The sequence below is a fragment of the Gambusia affinis genome, linkage group LG10, assembly GCF_019740435.1.
Source record: "Gambusia affinis linkage group LG10, SWU_Gaff_1.0, whole genome shotgun sequence".
NCBI lineage: Eukaryota > Metazoa > Chordata > Actinopteri > Cyprinodontiformes > Poeciliidae > Gambusia > Gambusia affinis.
Genome location: NC_057877.1, coordinates 3,018,928 through 3,039,185, shown reverse-complemented (window position 1 = coordinate 3,039,185; position 20,258 = coordinate 3,018,928). Strand labels below are relative to the sequence as shown.

At 43.0% G+C, this 20,258-nt stretch overlaps 1 protein-coding gene across 1 annotated transcript; it reads left to right on the top strand.

Moving 5' to 3' along the window:
- Positions 1-6,061: 6,061 nt before the first annotated feature.
- LOC122838896 lies at positions 6,062-11,018 on the top strand. Its single transcript, XM_044129925.1, has 11 exons — positions 6,062-6,351; positions 6,456-6,507; positions 6,643-6,686; positions 6,796-6,956; positions 7,013-7,140; positions 7,879-8,583; positions 8,862-9,116; positions 9,274-9,329; positions 10,455-10,588; positions 10,675-10,852; positions 10,934-11,018. Exons 1-11 carry the CDS (start codon positions 6,062-6,064, stop codon positions 10,950-10,952), a joined length of 2,022 nt encoding a protein of 673 aa, XP_043985860.1. The 3' UTR covers positions 10,953-11,018.
- The last annotated feature ends 9,240 nt before the right edge of the window (positions 11,019-20,258 follow it).

Here is a 20,258-nt window from a genome sequence, read left to right as displayed (position 1 = left end):
GTTTTAAACTCCACTCCTTTTTTTTTTTTTTTTTTTTGTTTAAGAAGAAAAAGGAGGAAGAAGGCAGCCGGGGAGGGAGAATGAAAAAAGAAAGAAAGAGAAAACACAGCAGTTAGAAATTTCTCAGGCATGTGACCGTTTTAATGAGGCTGCTCTCACGTTTGAGGAGGGCAGTGGGCACAGGAGAGCCGCCAAGCAGATGGCGCTCGTAAACATCGTCTCTGCTCTGTTTAGATACACGACTTCTCATCTCCCGACGCCGAGAGGAAAACAAACCCGGAACGCCGCCGAGAGCGCTGCCCACTTGCCTGCTTTTTGGCACGCGGCGGCGGATCGTCCAAATGGCACATTTCCATTTCCCGCGCTTTTCCCGCCTCATAACCATATGCATGAGGCGGCCAATTGATATACGCAAACCTCTAATCTGTTATAAATATGCAGAGAGGATGCGGCTGCTATTCTTGTTTTAGTGGCGGTTAGGATGTTGACTTTTAATAAATGTTATTATTACCATCTCACTGGAAGTAAATAAACACTAAAGAGAGACAGAAGTTGCTGCTCTGATGCTCTCCCGCTGCAAGTGATGCGCGGAGGAAAAATTAAATATATATCAAACTTTGGTGCTTTGCCGCAGACATGTGACCATTCAGATGAAAGGGAGTCGATGTCAAACTGCTCTCCAAATTGAGGACAGGCTCCACATTACCGAGCAGACATCAGTGAGCTGAAATTTCGAGGCATGTCAAGCACAGCAGCTGTTGGGATGAAATCTCTCATTACCTGTCTTTAAAATCTAATGTGAGCGCACCGTGGCAGGAGAGAGGAGGGAGGGGGGTGAGGGGGGGCTGGGCCTCTGTTCTCTGGAATGATAACCAATTAATAGAGCTCAACACTGGGAAAAAAAAACAACAAAAAAACTAAAGACCTTCTGATGGGACCAAATAATACTGATGGGAATGATTTTGATTTTCATTTGGCAAATTATTTCTCAAATGCACTATTCAAATACGGTTGAATGCGAATGATAATAGCTGCTTGGTTTTGAGAAATATTTTGGTTTCAGTCTGCATTAACCAGTTCAGGGGTGGAACTTAAAATTCCCATCAACCGGATTTAGAGACTTGTTAAAGGAGTAGCACTGTGCAATTTCCAGGCACACAGAGCCATTTTATAGCACAATTATGACTCTATGTTACCTTCAATTGTTATAAAAATGCTATGTATCAAATATGACTTAACAGAAATTTGAAATCAATATTTAAAGCCTTGAAATTGGGATGTGAAGGCTGAGTTTCTTTCTTTTCAGGAAGTCATCACAACATGGCTCCTCTGTCACATTTTTACCAGCGTTGCTCTGAAAAGTAGATTGTATAATAAGCCCAGCACATGTACAGCTCCACCAGGTGTTTTGCTAATTGCTGCTGGCTAGTCTGAAGGAGCTGAGTGGGGCTGCTGTGCAATGCGGAAGCTTGAAAACTTGAAAACTGCTAGATCCACCCAGAGGTTTTGCATGGCTGAATAGTTGACATGGGAGATTAAAGGATTTCTCAAATATGTATGAAACAATCGTAGCAAGATTCCAGGAATTTTATTTTTTGGATTGAACAACATTATAATATGACATAAAGCTCAAAAGAGTTGATTTTACATAATTCTGCTCTTTTAAAGAAGGTTTGTACAAGACGTGCAAAATTTTTACAAGTCACTTTCAACAAATAGAAATAAACTCAATTCGTCTATTAGTTATTTATTCATATTTCTGTAAATAGAAAAGTACTTTAGGTCACATGAATTAGGAATACATGAAATGGTGAATACTGTGATTTTGATAAAGCCACAATATTCTTGAAACTTTTTTTTTTTTTTTTTTTTACCATCAGCTTTTTCCCACCAGTCTGAACGTTATGATCTTGGCAGTAAAATACATCAATAAGCAGAGTTTTAGTGCATGAAACCTAAAGGTCAAAGACAAACTACAGAAATATGGAAGAGGCATTGTCAGCAATGACAGAATCCATTGCTGACATTGGAAACCGTGCTGATTTGATCTCGACATGTCATGGTCAGTTATTTTTCCCGTCTCAAGAAAAAAAAAAGAAAAAAAAAAAAGAAAGAAGTGTAATGTTTGGATTATTCCCTGACTTGTCTTGAATCGGTTTGCTTATTTCAACCACTGACTTTCCACCAAGAACGTTGCCACCATACCATCATTCACATCTTCTACTGTTAAAGGCCTTTATAGCAGATTAGTGGCAGGTTTACATGCAGAGCTGGCCAACACCGTATGGGGCCCCTAAAGCTGAATTTGACCAATGAGACTGCCCTACCTTGAGTTGATTTAAAACAAGGTTAAAAACCTTCTTATTTGACGTTGCCTATTCTTAAATGTTTGTTTTTTTTTAACTATATTCAAAACTGTAATGTTTATTTTGTTCATTTTTAATCTGTTTGATCTTTAATTTACTTATTTTATTATCTTCTAGTTGTATATTTTTAACTTTTTTGCTCAAGCACTTTGAATTGTCTTTGGCTGAAAGGTGCTATATAAATAAAGCTGCCATGCCTAGTTCAGCTTGATGGATTGTGAGTTAACCACCAACTGATCTAGCAATAAACAACACTTTTAATGTGACTTTCACATTAACCAGATCACAGTATTGATTAAAGTAAGACTTACTCATGTGGCTCGGTGTACGGATTTTCAATTCAGATTCAGGAGAGCCCAGAAAGAGGTTAGTTGATTTTGCTTACAAGCAACAGAAAATCTGTCCTTAATCATGTCAAGTCTCCCGTTTTTGCTGAGAAACTACCGGGTTTTTTTTAGCCCCCGTTCCTACCGTGCTCCCGTATTGTTATTTTCCCATAAATGCGGTATAAAATTCCCTCCTCCTGCTCTTGCATTGGTCCCCTGGTCTCATTACGTTACTCTATGTTCGCCCGCTGCCGCCCCGCTCTTACCTTTTATGTCAGTTCAGAATGAGTTCTGAACGTTCAGTACTTTTAAATCCAAAATAGCTCTAGATTTAAAAAAAAAGTATTCTAAATAGTATAGGATGTTGACAAACATAGGCTCATTCTTATTCTCTGCTCTCGCTACATTATGTTCGGTGTAAGAAGTCAATACTCTTTTGGGCCCCCTGCTGGAAGAGGAGCCCAAAGCAGCAGCTTATTTTCTTTGCCACTATGTTAGAATAGAGTTGCGAAGTTTATTAACATCAGTCATTTTTTTATTTGTTTAATGGCATCAAAAATAGCTAAATTACACTATTTTTGCTTAAGTGTACAGCATAGAGGTATATCTCTATTATACAAGTGTAGTACAAACATACAGAATACAAATGCAACTAATTTGTCTGCACCATTACTATTATGACATGTCTATGCTAAAGACATTTAGGACAGAGAAGTCTACATTTTAGTGCTAAATGTTAGCAGTTTGTTTTATCAGTGCACAACTAGACAAGGCGGCAGAAATCTGACTAAAAACTGGAATCAGATGTTGGCTGCACAGTCCTGGGAGAGGCCAAAAAAAAAAAAAAAGAAACGGTACGCCTGTGATCACAGAGAGGTCAAAGACGACAAGAGTGGCAAACAAAGGAGAAGAAAGCCTCTGAAGACGAGAAGACAAAAAAATAAAAAACTGCGGCTGTCAAAGAGTGCAGAGGAATTCTGAAGGGCAACAAAAGGCTGTTTATCCAACTCTATCAGGAGAAGTGGACAGCTGGAGCACGGCAGCCTTGACAGCAGAGGGAATCCCCTGTCACTTCGCAAGGCCTGCGCGCGTGTACGCTAGCAGACGCATGCAAGATGATTAGCCGGTGCTGCTTGTCAATTGCACCTTTTCTAACCTGGATCAATGAGTGGTCTTGCACCAGGGGGCCTGTATCGGCGCCTGTCATTAACATGTGAGTGGCACTCTATCAGCCCCTGCTCTGCACGAATCAAAGGGTCGACCGGGGAAGAAAAGGCGCTAATATTTCCTCTATAACCTCAGAGAGACACCATGGAGAGATGCAAATTGCCTCCCAGGAGACCCCGGGGGATGTGAAGAAGAAACTCGCTGGGAGGCAACAGGAAGCTAATGAGTATAATGGTAAATGTATACAAGGAGAGCGAGAAAGCCCTCTCTATTCATACCAATTAATGCAATCTTATCAATGGAGGTGTACTGTAGAAGGAGGGACCGTCTCTAACCCCCCGACTCGCCCCCTCGCCAGCGTCTGTATTATTCAGGGCAGGCTGGGCTGCGGTCATTAGCCCCGTGGGAGGCTGGGCTCGGCCGGGCCGGGCCTGGGGAGTTAAGGAGATTTTAAAAAGCACTCACTCCCCACATCAAAACAAATCACGGCCAATCAAAGGGGCTCAAAATGCGTCCCTTTCTCCAAGGGACGAGGGAGGGAAGCGCCATTGTTCTGAAAGGCTTGCTCTTCCTGCAGCGTCGCCGCGGAAACGGAGGCAAAATGAGCCAGAAGTGGCCACATCGGTCAAGCTGAGAGGATGAAAGTCATATAGTATCACTTAAACACTAATTGTGTTAAATAACCCTGCATGGTAATAATTAGAAAATGATGACAGTGACAGATTTAATCATTTAAGTGGTGCTTAACAGCTGTGATATCTTAGCTTTCCTTTTTTCTATATCAGTAGCACAGGAACAGTTTTTTTCCAACCATCGGATAATCCTGCTAACCTGTGGCAAAAACCTGAAAACAGACAAGGGAAAGTAAAAATAATTCTTCCTAAATTTGAGCACCAAATAAATTAAAGATGCACCGATCTGATATTAATATTGGTATCAGTTCTGATATTGAAAAAAAACCTAGATCGGATAACGCAACAATGTGCCCGATCCATGAGGGAAGATCTACTCTATGCTTTTTTTAAATTTTACATTACATCTAGAATTTCTAATTGCTCTTTCTGAACCATTTGAAAGATTTGTTGCCGTTTATTTTTACATTTCACCAAAGTAGTCAACCTATTGTTTTTATCAGTTTCAGTCTTTTCATTATTTATCATACATCGCCTGTTCTACTTCTAACTGCACTGACTGAACAAATTAAAGTTGTTTTTACATGTTTTACCATGATTGTGAAGCTGTTGGTGTATTTAAGTGAGCTGTACTGGAGCAGAGTTGGATACATTTGTAATTCAGAATAAATAAAAAAAACTAACATTTTTAAGTAAATTCAGCACTGATACCGATCAGATACCTATATTGGAGCGGTATCAGCCGATCCTAAACCTCTGATATCTGAATTCATATGAGAAGTGAAAAAAGTGCGTCGGTTCATCCCTAAAGTAAATATCAAATTCTCCTTTGATTTCTCTCAGCTACTTCATCAGTTGTTGTTATTGTCAGGAACTTGGGTTTTTGTCCCCGTTTTCTGTGGGCTCTGTTTTTTGTTCCACTTTTTTGTGACTCACCTTCCGTCCACTAGATGGCGCCTGACCCACCTTTTCCCGGAAAGGTGTGTCACCGCCTTCCACACCGGCAGTCTATCAGCTCATCTGTGTTGGAGTACAAGAGGGCCGCACCACCTATACTTCAACGCTGGAGTGTTAGCCTTCCATGGTGCTCTGAGCCCCGACGTGAGCTATCTGAGATTCCTTTCGTGAAAGATCTCCGAGTTAATCCACGTTGTCTTTCCTTTGTTCCAGCGTCTCCAGTTTTTCCTCCGGCAGGCAGTCGTTCTTCTGGTCTGTCCTCCTGCACGTCCGAGCCTACCTGCCCGCTCTCCACCGATCCTCCATATCGTCTCCCGGATTATCCTCTGTCTAAACACCGGACCATCTGGAACCACAAAGAAGATCCCAGACTATTTTTCCCACCCCACAAGTAAGACTGATCCATTACTGCGCTAACATTCCCTTCTCCGATTATCCTGAACTCACCACCTCCCTTGCAATCTTTCTGTAGTGTGCTGCTTGTTTCCTGAGCCTATACCCCCCGGAACAGGACCGTTCCATCCATCCTTTGTTTACAAATAAACTGCCTTCACTGATTTTTCGTCTCCTCTGTTTAGTGTTCTGCATGTGGGCAAAACAAATTGAACCTAACATGACAGAACACTCCAGCCAACAAAGCAGCCCAGCGGACGCTATCAGGAGATCGCTATCCGAGCAACACACTATCCTTCAATCCCACGAAGCCGCCTTGCGAGAGCTAAGTACCCGCCAAACCGAAACCAATCGACGGCTAGCGGAGCTCACTAATTTCCTGCAAAACTCTGTTCCTCCCTCCCCGTCTCCGGAGCCTGTATCAGCCCCAGATCCGGTCCAGTCAGCTCAGCCGGTGTTTGGTGAGATCCGACCCCCAACTCCTGAGAGGTTCTCCGGTGATCTGAGCAAGTGCAGAGGTTTCATATTGCAATGCTCTATCATATTTAATCACTCACCTCAGAGCTTTACCCAGGACAGCGCCAAGATCTCTTATGTTCTCTCTCTATTGTCAGGTCGGGCATTAGAGTGGGCGGAGGCCCGTTTTTCTTCCTCGATAAACTATGGGTGCACATTTGAGGCTTTCCTAAAGGAATTTAAGCAGGTTTTCAGTCAGGATGCGGACAAATCATTCAATTCACGCGAGCTTTGGAAGATAAAACAGGGACAGCGTACGGTGGCGGATTTCGCTGTCGATTTCAGAATAAGAGCCGCGGCATCTGGCTGGAACGCTACCGCTCTAAAAGGTGCGTATTTTCACGCCCTGAGCGACTCTATTAAAGATGAGCTCGCAACCTTAGACGAGCCTGAGACGTTAGAGGAGCTAATAAACTTATCCATCCGTCTTGACAACAGGGTCCGGTCCCGGGTTAGAGAAAAAAATCGGAGAAGTTCCCCGGCTAGGACCTACGCAGCCGCTGTCTCTATTCCCTCGGTCTCCCCTCCTCCGACTCCCACAGACCCCGAACCCATGCAGGTGGGCCGCACTCGCCTCACCCCGGAGGAACGACGCAAACGTATTACGTCCCGCCTTTGTTTATACTGTGGCTCTCCGGGACATTTCCTTGCCCAGTGTCCGGTACGGTTAAACCCCCAGGTCCGCCAGTAGGCGAGGGGACTGGTGGACCAATCTATGAGGGACGAATCTCCTCGTTTTCTGTTACCAGCCTCCTTGATCAGCAATGGGCAGACGCTTCCGCTGTCAGTTCTTATTGATTCGGGATGCGAGCAGAATCTTATGGATTCAGCGTTCGTTCAGAAAATGTCAATTGAAACTGAAGCTTTAACCGTCCCTCTTCGTGTCACCGCTATTAATGGAGAAACTCTTCCTCAAATAACACACCGGACTAAGCTCCTGCAGTTACTAATTTCCGGCAACCACAGCGAACTCGCATCTTTTTTTGTTTTTCCCACGGTCAACTCGCCCATAGTCCTGGGTTTCAACTGGCTTAAACGGCACAACCCTCACATTAATTGGTCAGACGGACATGTCGAGTCCTGGTCCACTACTTGTCATTCGTCCTGTCTCCGCTCTGCCATTCCCCCAGGTTTGTCGCCGGCAGAACCGCAAGAGGCGGAGCTTCCCGATCTGTCCAACATTCCGCCAGAATATCATGACTTGGCTCCAGTTTTTAGTAAGTCCAAGGCCCTTTTATTACCTCCTCATCGTCCTTACGATTGCTCCATAGACCTTTTGCCCGGTGCTCCACTACCTTCCAGTCGTTTGTATAACATCTCCAGACCGGAAAGGGAAACTATGGAGAAATACATTGGGGATTCTCTGGCTGCCGGCCTCATTCGTCCGTCCTCCTCTCCTCTAGGGGCGGGGTTTTTCTTTGTGGCCAAGAAGGATGGTTCGCTACGACCATGTATAGATTACAGAGGGTTAAACAATATAAAAAGAATAAGTACCCTTACCTCTGTTGTCATCCATTTGAGCCGGTTCATGACGCAACCATTTTTTCCAAACTAGACCTGAGGAACGCTTATCACCTACTCCGCATCCGTCAAGGAGACGAGTGGAAGACCGCGTTCAAAACTCCCATCGGCCATTTTGAATATTTGGTCATGCCATTCGGGTTGTCCAACGCCCCAGCTTATTTCCAAGCCCTGGTCAATGATGTGTTAAGAGACTTTCTAAATGTATTCGTTTTTGTATATCTGGATGACATTCTGATTTATTCTAAATCCCCAGCAGAGCATAAACGTCATGTCCGTTTAGTCCTTCAACGTCTCTTGGAGAACAGGCTTTATGTTAAAGCAGAGAAATGCGAATTTCACAAAACATCTGTCTCCTTCCTTGGTTTCATCCTAGAGGGCGGGCAGGTGAGGCCAACGGAAGAGAAGATTCGGGCGGTGTTGGAGTGGCCGGTTCCAGAGACAAGGAAACAATTGCAACGTTTCCTTGGGTTTGCCAACTTTTACCGCCGGTTCATCCGAAACTACAGCCAAACCGCCCAGCCATTAACTGCTCTAACATCCACTAGGACCCCATTCAGTTGGACTCCCGAAGCAGACACTGCTTTCATTCAACTCAAGACCCTCTTCTCTAATGCTCCCGTTCTAATCCAACCTGACCCCTCCAGGCAGTTCATTGTGGAGGTCGACGCCTCGGATACCGGAGTGGGGGCCGTACTATCCCAGGTATCCAGTTGTGATAATAAGACTCACCCCTGTGCCTTTTTCTCGCCGATTGACCCCGCCAGAGCGTAACTATGATGTTGGAGATCGGGAGCTGTTGGCCATTAAGCTGGCCTTGGAGGAGTGGCGACACTGGTTAGAGGGGGCGGAACATCCGGTTCTGGTTTGGACCGATCATAAAAATTTATCATACTTACAATCAGCCAAGAGGCTAAATCCCCGCCAGTCTCGGTGGTCACTGTTCTTTTCACGGTTTAATCTCTCCATTTCTTACCGCCCAGGAACCAGAAATGTCAAGCCAGATGCTCTGTCCCGCCTCCATGCTCCAGACGACGCAGAGGAGATACCGGCCCCCATCCTTCCTCCCAGCTGCACCGTGGCAGCTGTCACATGGGAAATCGAGGACCTCATCAAACAGGCCCAACAAACCGAACCACCCCCCGACTCTTGCCCACCAAACAAGATTTACGTTCCGACCTCCGTCCGGGCCCGTTTCATTCAGTGGATCCACGCGTCCCGCTTCTCAGGACATCCAGGTATCAGTCGGACTATTTCCCTCATTAAACGCAAATTCTGGTGGTCCTCTGTACACAGAGACGTGAAGGAGTATGTTTTAGCCTGCACAGTCTGTTCTAGGAACAAATCGTCCCACCAACCTCCGTTCGGTCTCCTTCAACCTCTCCCCATACCCAGACGCCCATGGTCTCACATTGCTGTGGATTTCGTCACTGGATTACCACCATCCAAAGGTATGACCACCATCCTCACCATTATAGACCGGTTCTCCAAGGCTTGCCATTTGGTTCCCCTCCGCAAACTGCCTACAGCATTTCAGACCGCCCAACTCCTAATTAAACATGTTTTCCGCCTACATGGCATCCCACTTGAGATATTGTCTGACCGCGGGCCCCAGTTTATATCACAAGTCTGGAAAAATTTTTGTGTGGCCCTACAAGCTAAGGTTTCATTAACATCTGGTTTCCATCCCCAGACTAATGGTCAGGTCGAAAGAATGAACCAGGAGCTTGAATCCACCCTCCGCTGTTTTACCTCAGCCAATCCATCTGACTGGTGTCAGTTCCTCACTTGGGTTGAGTATGCCCACAATAGTCATGTTTCTGCCGCTACTGGTTTGTCCCGTCAAACCTCTCTTGGTTATCAACCACCTCTACTCCCTTCTGAGGAAGACAATATTGCCGTAACCTCTGTCCGTCATATCACGCCCCCGCTGCCAAAGGGTCTGGAGAATGACCATCCACAATCTCGGTAACACAGCCAATCAAAACAAACGCCTCGCTGATCGTAAACGGGTTCCAGCTCCCACCTACGCCCCGGGTCAGAAAGTATGGTTGTCGTCCCGGGACATCCCACTTAAGGCTATGTCAAGAAAACTCTCCCCGAGATTTATTGGCCCCTTTGAAGTCGAATCCATCATAAGCCCGTCTGCAGTTCGTCTCCGCCTCCCTGCTTCTTTTCGCATTCACTCCACTTTTCATGTTTCCCAGATAAAGCCTGTCCACACTAGTACTCTTTGCCCTCCTGCCGAACCCCCTCCTCCCGCCCGGGAGATCGATGGTCACCCTGCATACACTGTCCGCCGGATCGTGGACTCCCGTCGGCGAGGTCGGGGCTGGCAATACCTGGTTGATTGGGAGGGCTACGGTCCGGAGGATCGCTCCTGGGTTCCCGGCTCTTTTATTTTAGATCCTTCCCTTGTTAGGGACTATCGTTCCTCACTTACCTCTTCTTCTTTCCGGCCGCCAGGTGGCGACCATTGAGGGGGGGGTACTGTCAGGAACTTGGGTTTTTGTCCCCGTTTTCTGTGGGCTCTGTTTTTTGTTCCACTTTTTTGTGACTCACCTTCCGTCCACTAGATGGCGCCTGACCCACCTTTTCCCGGAAAGGTGTGTCACCGCCTTCCACACCGGCAGTCTATCAGCTCATCTGTGTTGGAGTACAAGAGGGCCGCACCACCTATACTTCAACGCTGGAGTGTTAGCCTTCCATGGTGCTCTGAGCCCCGACGTGAGCTATCTGAGATTCCTTTCGTGAAAGATCTCCGAGTTAATCCACGTTGTCTTTCCTTTGTTCCAGCGTCTCCAGTTTTTCCTCCGGCAGGCAGTCGTTCTTCTGGTCTGTCCTCCTGCACGTCCGAGCCTACCTGCCCGCTCTCCACCGATCCTCCATATCGTCTCCCGGATTATCCTCTGTCTAAACACCGGACCATCTGGAACCACAAAGAAGATCCCAGACTATTTTTCCCACCCCACAAGTAAGACTGATCCATTACTGCGCTAACATTCCCTTCTCCGATTATCCTGAACTCACCACCTCCCTTGCAATCTTTCTGTAGTGTGCTGCTTGTTTCCTGAGCCTATACCCCCCGGAACAGGACCGTTCCATCCATCCTTTGTTTACAAATAAACTGCCTTCACTGATTTTTCGTCTCCTCTGTTTAGTGTTCTGCATGTGGGCAAAACAAATTGAACCTAACATGACAGTTATCCATTAATGCCATCAACTAATTTAACAGATGGTTAGTTATTCTATAGACCCCAAGCCCCCAAAGACAATATTTAAAAAAATAAAATACATTTTGTGTGTTTTGCAATGTACTTTACATCTAATACATCTAATTTTATGTATTGTACTAATAATTTGGGATTTATATACAAGTACTCAAAAATTATGACTTTATAGTGATTTTTTTAGAACATGAAGCCACTTCTCAGGGGCCATATTAAACTTACCATACATCAATTCATGAATTAGGTTGCCTATTAATATATTGTAATTTGCATTAGTACACATTTTTTTCCTGTAGTAAATAGGGCACCAAATGTAGCTCCAGCCCAGGGCCCTACACCCTTCTAAAACCGGCCCTGGCTATCCATAAAGTGTGACAAAATTCTGTATTCACGCATAAGTACAACATTACTGGTCAAAAGAAAACAAGAAAGTAAAAGAACTCTGTGCTGGGGTGTAGTTTAACAAATGTTCGAGCTCCTAAAAGGGCAAAGAAATACTTTAAAAGCACAAGCAGCAGAAACGGCGCCTCGTTTTCGCGTCGAAGGTCATCGATCGGACGGAAAAACAGCACCGATTGGAGGAGGATTTACCTTCAGCAGCTGGAGCGGGAGACCGAAATGAAGGTTAATATCTATGTAAGTTTCTCCACGTTTAATCCCATACTCCAGACGTCGTCGAGCGCGCCGGTAGAAGCTCGGCGTCAGCATAATTGGGCCTAACCTGTGCCCCGCGCGCTCAAGTCTCTCAAATATCACATCCAGCTCGCAGAATAAAAGAGGCAAATTAATGAGGAAAGTGCTGAGCTCAACCTGAGAAAGGCAGCACAGAACGGGTTAGGTGCTGTGCACTTCAGTAACAATCGGAGCCACCGCCACCATCCACAAGTACTAGAACAGAAAATCCAGACTGTTGTGCACAAAAACCACTAATAGTCTTTTACACCTGTGTGCTTTGGTTGAAAACACAGTTTTTAGACAAAAAGCTGAAAACCCAGATTCATTAGATTCAACTGAAAGCTCATTTAGCTTCCATCCACATTTTTGCACACAGTGACATCGATGTTTTTCCTTTTTTCATTAGGAGATCTTGTTTGAATTTCCAGAGTTTACACATGAATCATTCAGTGTTCACTCAGGCCATGCTACCAGATGTTGCCTTTCAGCATGGGAGCATCAGTGATCATATTCTGCCCCTTAGTGGAGAAAACGAGCCACATCCCAAGTGAAAGAAGGGGAGCCAGCAGAGGGCTGGTGGCCAGCAGACAGCTCACGGCTCGGCGCTTCACTCGGCCTTTTGATGGGCCGCTTCAAGCTCGCATCCCCCCGCCAAATAAGATTCAAGCACCTAAAAGTCTAAAAGGGAAATTCCTCCCTGGAAACAATTCACTTCTGTGCACCTTGAAGGGGGAATGCCATTCGATATATATGTAAATTTCAAATTGAGAACATGAAAAACATCCCAAAGTTGGAAAACAAACAAACAAAGAAGAAGAAGAAAAAAAAAATTTAAAAAAAAAAAACGCCGGCGTTTGCATGTTGACAATCTGGAATCAGTTTCAGAAGCAGTTCGTCTGAAGCAGCTTCCCATATAATCAAGGCGGCATCATGTGTCAATCAGCCGTAACCTCGGCGATGTATTCAATTATGTTTCTGGGAATCCATCACAACAGAGCAGCCATTACAAATTAGGGGAATGGAAACGCGTCTTTATGCTGTTCGCTACGGCTGCAGCCATGAATATTTCCTGGAGTGTAAGCAGCAGAAACACAAAGGAAACGGCAGTAAGATGAGAAATATTTCCCTCACAAATTATTTTGTCAGATCTAAAGTCTTGTTCCAACCACCAGCATCAATTTATGTCATTTACTGATACAAAGTAGCTCAATTTTGACATGGAAGGAAAGGTTCTAAAATAGTTTAATTTTTTTAAAATAAATAAATAAAAATGCGAAAAGTGTGGTGTGCATTTGTGTTTACAGATTTTTTTGCTGCAATTACAGCTGGAAATCATTTGAGGTTCTATTCAACTAGTTTTGCAGCTGAAATATTTGCTCAAAGCAACTCGGGTCTAAACTGTGAACATTCTGCCATTATATCACACAATGAAGTAACTATGCTACCTTCACATGTTGTGAAAATGCTTTATGAAAAAGAGAAGGAATTTGTCTTTCACCATATCTGTCGCCTTTAAGAAGCTCCTACCCTTTCTGTATTCATTGATGTCGTTTACAACCGTTCTTAGGAGCTCAGCAGATGTTTGCTAATTGCTGCTGATGCTAGTCTGGAGGAGCAGTCATTAAGGCACCTCTGAATGGTTGCCACGGGAGATTCAAGGCAACACTCCAGATGTGTTGAGGGAATAACATTGTAACTTCTTGTAAAGTAAAAAAAAAAAGAAAAAAAAAGTCAATTTTACATAATACCCCTTAACCCTCTTCTTTAAGGCCTATGAGCATAAAGAGAGCTAAACAGAAATTCCCACGACACTTTTCAGATTTTTTTTTACATTTCATTTCTACTTCACAGCGAAGCACCACGCATGTTGTCTGCTACATAAAATGCCAATGAGTTTACACAAAGGTTTGTGGTTGCAACTTGGAAGATTTGACCCAGTTCCAGGGGGTGTGAATACTTTTGCAAGGCACCCTAATTCGTATTTTGACATTTCCTGGTTGCTAAGTGAAAATGCATGCTTTGTTTTTTTTACAGTGATCAGTCGACACAAACAGAAATGCGTTTAAATTTAGGCAAAAATAGCTGCTTGCATCAGAAGGCGCGTTGTTGAAAACAAAACAGGGAGAAGCTGATCGGATCGTGGAATAACGACGTTCTAGACTATTTAATGATGACACGATCCAGAGCGGTGGCAGTTTTAACATCAGAGAACCAAAAAAAAAAAAGTTTGTTTTTCAGTAAAAAAGAAAAAAAAAAAATCAAACAAAGAATATGGCATCATAAACAGTAGCTGTGTGTCAGTGATTTGCCTTCACACTGGAATATAATCAACAGCCTGCTTGTCACTCCCCTACAAACCTGCCAAGTGTAGGGGTGGAAGCACTGACACATGTAACTGACATCTCAGGTTTAATTTGACTGGTAATCACACCCACCTTTAGTTTCAGAGCGTTTCACACATCTGAGCCACAGTTTCAGGTGTTAAGCTGGTAAGGAGGCACGCAGCCGTGACACTGAATGATAACACCTCTTCACACACAGTCACATTTTAGCTTTATGTTCTGCCATTATGGTTTTAGCAGCGACGGCAGAGGAAGAAAGTTAGACTCCACACTTTTCAGTTGAAATGCAACCGGAGCGGAGATCATCGTTATCGGCTCGAGCAGCTTCAGCTCGGCTCAGCGGCTGTTTGAAACCAAACACAAACATGCACGCTGTCAGCTGGGGACGCTGGTAAACCACGAGTAAATAATATCTCTTAGTACAACGCTACTGTCTAATGATGGCACGGAAATTTTTCACGTGTGGGACTGACGGTGTGAAAGTGTGAGGGACACAAATTACAGAGTTATTGTAGTTTTTCCTGCTACACAGAATAATACATCACTCAAAAAGAAAAGCACAGCAAATGGGATTTTACTTTTTTTGTATTGTGTCAAAAATAGGGCTGAGACTTTAACAAGTTAATTACATACATTCACTTCAATGTGTTAAAAGCTTTAATGCACTTAATCGCTCTATTTATTTATTTTTTGAACATGCAATGTTTCCGACCGGAACCTTAACATTCACACGTTTCTGGTACGCCCGTAAACATGACGCACAATCGACATCCACAAACAGCGATGGACGACAAATCCGATTCTCTTGACCCGCCGGGGTGTCATTTTTGCTTTGATCTGATTGGACAAGGGACAAGACTATTGTTGTGTTCAAGTTGTGCTAAACGAAGCTAGCCTATCGGCGTAGCTGTCCAAGGCTAACGTGGTCTCTCAATGCTAAACATGCAGCAGCACAGACATCCCCAAAGCTAATGCCAACGTTCACAATCCACATTTCTAAAGAAGTTCCATGAATGATCAGGAGTTCATGAAACTCTGGAAAGATGAATGAGTAGAATCACACTTTGTATCAATCTAATGAGGGAATAAGTAAAAAAAAAAACAGATTAAAAACAACAAATACCTGTTTAGGTCTATTTATTCAACAATATGGCAGCAAAAACTGTCTTTGAATTGAGAATGTTACATATTTTGTCAATAAATACTTTGGTTAAAACGTGATTAACTTGATTAAAATTTTCAATCAAGTCCCATCACTAATGAAAGCCCTAATATCTGATTTGCTCCGGGTATGATCTTCATACACTGTAAAATTGGCCAGGATAAAAACGGTTATATTTTAAACAAACAAGTAGCCAGGGTTCAAGAGAAAACAGAGAAAACAGGGTTCAGTTTTAGTTCAAATGATGGGTTAAAGTGTGTAATTTCTTTAAAGCTACAGCCTGGATTATTGAAGTGAGAGTTTCTGATGTTATCAATAGTGGTTGCCTTACCAAGAACCTGTCCAGAGTGTATCCTGTCTCCCATGTAATGACCGATGAAGACAAGCACCAGCCTCTCAGGGACTCTGCAAAAATAAGCTAGTTTAGACAGTGGATGGATGATTTACCCAAAGTAAACAGAGACGTCAAGAAATCCTCAGAGCGGAAAGTGTAAAAAAAAAAAAGAAAGAAAGAAAGCTTTATTGCAAGAAAGAGGACCACAAAATAGTTTCTAATTAGTATATTTAAACACTGTTTTTCTGAAAAAACTAGGACTGGTTTGTTGTGGTCACACAAGAACGTTCTCCCCATTCCACCTAATTCACAGCATCCCAAGCAAAGAGAGAGCCCTGTTCTGAAAATGGAAACATGTTTTATTCCATGCAGCTATGTGAAAACAAAATCACATTGACTGGTTAGAACAATTGGTGAGCTAACCTGTCAGGTAGTTATTGATGCAGGTTATTGGTTAAAATAATTCCTTATATAAGGAGTGTGTACGTGTATAGTGCTGCAGTTAGAATCTTGCACTGAGTATAACCTGAAATGTATGTAAAAAATTCTGGCTCACACTGATTCTGTTACTCTGCTTTGGCCTTTTCACACTTGTTTTGTGCCTCTTTTCAAGTACTATTGGCACCTACCCCCACAGGTATCCACAGAAACCTTCTTAAAACACTAGTTTTCTCTCCCTAACAAAGACTAACAGCTAATTTTAGCTACTGAAGCATTAAATGTTCACATCTGTGGGATGGAATCCAATACTAGCACGTTTTAACAGTTCTATAAAATACTGTTCATGTTCTTGCTATGTACGATATTACACTAACGCTAGCTTGTCTACCAAACTAAAGTTAGCTTTTCCTCCAAGTTAGCTTTAGCTTGATGGCCACTACCAAGCTAACTTTAGTGTAACAACAGTAGTTCACCGCTCATCGTCAAAGTTTTTATTTGATACTTAACATTTAACACTAATGCAGCAATGTATCCACAAGAGAACAAACATTTTCAATTTAAGGTGTTTCACTTCCACAAAACCATTTAATGTGAGGCGACAGGGTCCATCTGACTCCCTGTTAGCCTTCTATTGCAATCAGGATTTATCACTTATTTACAAACTCTGTGCATAACCACATAATTCTTTTACAAGACAGAAAACTGTCACTAATAATCACTTATCAGACCCTCACCTTAAAAATCCAAACTTTACCTTAAAGCAAGGGTGTCCAAAGTGTGGCTGGGTAGCCATTTGTGGTCGATGGAATGATATGATTTCTAAAATCCATACGGTTTCTCTTCATTTTTTTGATATTTAGGGCATTTAGGTTAATTTATGAAGTGGACCTTCCCTTTTGATTTTACTGGCACCTGGCAGACTAATTTAAGTGCATTACTATCACCACTAGTCTACAAATTAAAGTGGATCTGGATAATCGACAAAAAGCTTCAGAAATTTAATAACCTTGTTGCATACTGAAGAGGACCTGAAGAGTACATATTCATGACCTCCTGACCTCAAATTTGGGAACTAGTGCTCTGCTAAACTTACAGGTACCTAGCATCGCATGGAGCTGATTAGTGACATGGAAACCAGGTGAGTTCACTTAACAGCATCCAGTGCAGTTGGGTGGGAAACGTGAAAACCCTGAACACAGGAAAAGAGCTGAACAGGGTGATCACAGCAAATCAAAACTAAAGATTGAATTAATTATTTTCATTTTCAATCATTTTGAACAAAACTCACATAAAGTTTGCATCTCTCAGCACAATCCAGGGTTTTGTTGAGTGGTGTGCGAAATCTAGACAAGCTGGACGGACGAAAAACTCACCAGGAATCAAAAACTACATACATCGAAACAGAAAGTGTTGCAAAGCTCCTGTAAAGTCGTGTCTTTAGTCTAAAATCCTACTGCTGGGTGGTGAAAACAACCTTTCTCTCAGACGTCTCATGGTTTAATCAAACTTATTTTATTTTTTAAATAAATGTTTCAACAAAAAAAAAAAATGTTCAAAGCACTTCTCTTGGTGAAATCCTTCACGCTTGGCCCGAACCGTCTGCCACCAAGAATAACACGTGTGAACGATTTAAACATGTAGTTTAATAGTGTAACTGCTCCTTTTTTGCCTCATCCAGGATATTTCTCCAGACTGCAGTGTTCCTGGTTGATGCATCGGATTACTGAAATATCTCGTGGCTGCAGCTGTTCCTGAGCAGAGCTGCTAATTCAGGCCAGTGTATTCCCACTTAAGTAGTCCCAGGTGTGTTCATTTCTAGCTGTGTAAGCAGCCAGCCGGGCCAACAGAGAGCACACTGCTGTTTGCCTTGCAGAGCTTTCAGAGACTTCAGGCATCTTGGTTAAAATATTTGACCTTGTCAAGAGACAGATAATCAATTTGCGGATAACGTGCCTGAAACGCCTGATTCATTGGGCCGAGTGGTTGGCTTCCGTCCTCTCTGTGGCGCACTAATGAAATCAGACTAGAAGTGGGCGCGTAGCATGTCCTGGCCTGCTTTCGGGAGTCGTCTGAGCTCATCCTCAGGACACCTGCAGGGTGAGATGAGCCCATTTATGTAGGTCCACCCTTTGATTTAACAAAACCTCCACCTGGAGCCTGGATAACAGGAATCTGATGCAATGCAGAGCCACAATGTTCTGGGAAGTTAATCACCAGTACTAGTTCCACTGGTGGTGCAAGGCTAGCAGTTAGAGCTAACCGCTAAGGTCAGTGGCTAAAGAGCCAAACCTTTCAGTGTCAAGTGATTAAATTTATTTAAAATTTTTGGGTCACAATTTGATTCAGAAACAGTTTTTATATTCAACCAAAAATAGGTTTGCCCGGCTTTTTCTTAAATGAAAAAAAATCTCGAAGAGTTATTTAAAATATAATGTGACAAAAACCCCGGCAGACTCAAGTTGATTTTGGAGCACCCTGAATCGGTTCAGAATTCCCAGGAATGGGAAATGTGATTCGCTGCAGAATCAATTTCCTTTCTGCACTTTTATCACTGGCATTCAACTCTATGTTTCCTGATATGAACATTTTTCGACATGTTGCTACCATGAAGTTATGCTTAATGATGATAGCTGCTGTATTGGTCCACCTGATCAGTGGAGCAGAGTGAAGATTTTGTATGGAGGACACATCCCTGAGCTCTTTTGGAAATGATCCAGCTCATAGATCTTTCAGAAATCATATGGGACTTAAAGCTGGGGTATGTAACTTTTATTAAAAAAAAAAAGGTTTTTACATATTTATTCTAACTGTCACCATGTCCCAACAGTATAGTCTCCTCCACCTCCTCCCTTCACTGCTATTGCCATCTGAAGAAATGCACCGCTCCTGGTCAAAAACAACCAATCAGAGCCAGGAGGAGGGGCTTAACGCTGTCAATCAATCTGCTAAATGTGCTAACAGTGAAAAAATAACTCACCGTTCCCGAAAAACGTTTTTCTGCTGTCGTCGGTTTTCCTGCTCATACCACACTGTTACAGCATTGAGACAGTTCTAACAAATACGTAAAAAAAAACCAACTTCTCTTTTGTTTTGCTTTTCATGTTTTCATTCCAGCTGAATTCTAGTCTGAATAAATTCTAATTCAGATTAGAAGTTATGGTAAATTATGGTAATTTATTTACCATAAACTACCAGAATTTACGGTAATTCAGATTGCTATGACTGTTGACTAACGCCACATGAGCATGGGCACCAGCAGGCAATGTGGCCCCTGGTGCCCCCACCCCCGTTTGTCCCCTGGGTGGATCCCTCACCAAAATACACGGTTCAGATCACCGTGAAAAAGTCAGACATTGATTGCATGTGGGGAAAAGAAATCTGATTGTGTCGTATAAACCTGCTGGGTGAACGTAGCCTCGGCGTGTTCGGGAGCTAAAAACAGAACAGAAACACATCAGGAGCTGAAATTCTTTAAATGAATTTGAGAAAATAACATCTGGTCTACTTTGTACAAGTGAAGCGTTTAAACTGTGACAAAGAATGTAAGCAGAGATGCATTATTAATGAACCTTCATATAAAAACATATAATCAATACATTTCGATGCAGATATTTAATTACTTCTTCCCATTAAACAATCCAACAGTAACAGCCGGCGTGTGGCTCCTGCAGCGCCACTGGAGCTGATTGGAGTTGTAATTCTAATTTACTCACAGATTAAATATTCATCGCATTATGCAAACAACAAACAACTCTTGTAGTGCGTCCTGTCCCACTGATTGCTGTTATCAACAAGAAGAAGGGAAAAAAAGGGGAAAAAAAGTCTACAGACAAATAAAAAATTCTGCAAAATCTGTTGAATATTTATAGAGTCTGCATAATTTGACTTATTTATTTTTACTTAATTATTAAAAGTGGGGAATGCGAGACGATTAATTATTAATCCTGATATATTGGAAAACTGTAAGACATAAATATTTGTGCATAAATATTCACCCCCACCACGCCAGTGCGGATTAAGTCCCGGTTTAGGTCTGTTTGCTGGCAGAAGGTTCCCTTCAAAGCCGTTTCCGAGTCGCTTACTGTATTTGTGTTGGGCTGGCTGTGATCTGAGCTCATCATTGTACTCAAAGCACAAAGCAATTCCGAGGAGCCTCTTCCGCAGCAGTTATAGGGACTGACACGTTCCCTCTGTTT

Bases quoted from the DNA above. Each gene is read 5' to 3' on its own strand.
- LOC122838896 (XM_044129925.1), top strand. From the start codon at position 6,062: ATGACAGAACACTCCAGCCAACAAAGCAGCCCAGCGGACGCTATCAGG. The intron at 6,352-6,455 runs GTGCAGAGGTTT...CTCTATTGTCAG, and splicing joins TTCTCCGGTGATCTGAGCAA to GTCGGGCATTAGAGTGGGCG. The intron at 9,117-9,273 runs GTATCAGTCGGA...CCCCATACCCAG, and splicing joins CCGCTTCTCAGGACATCCAG to ACGCCCATGGTCTCACATTG.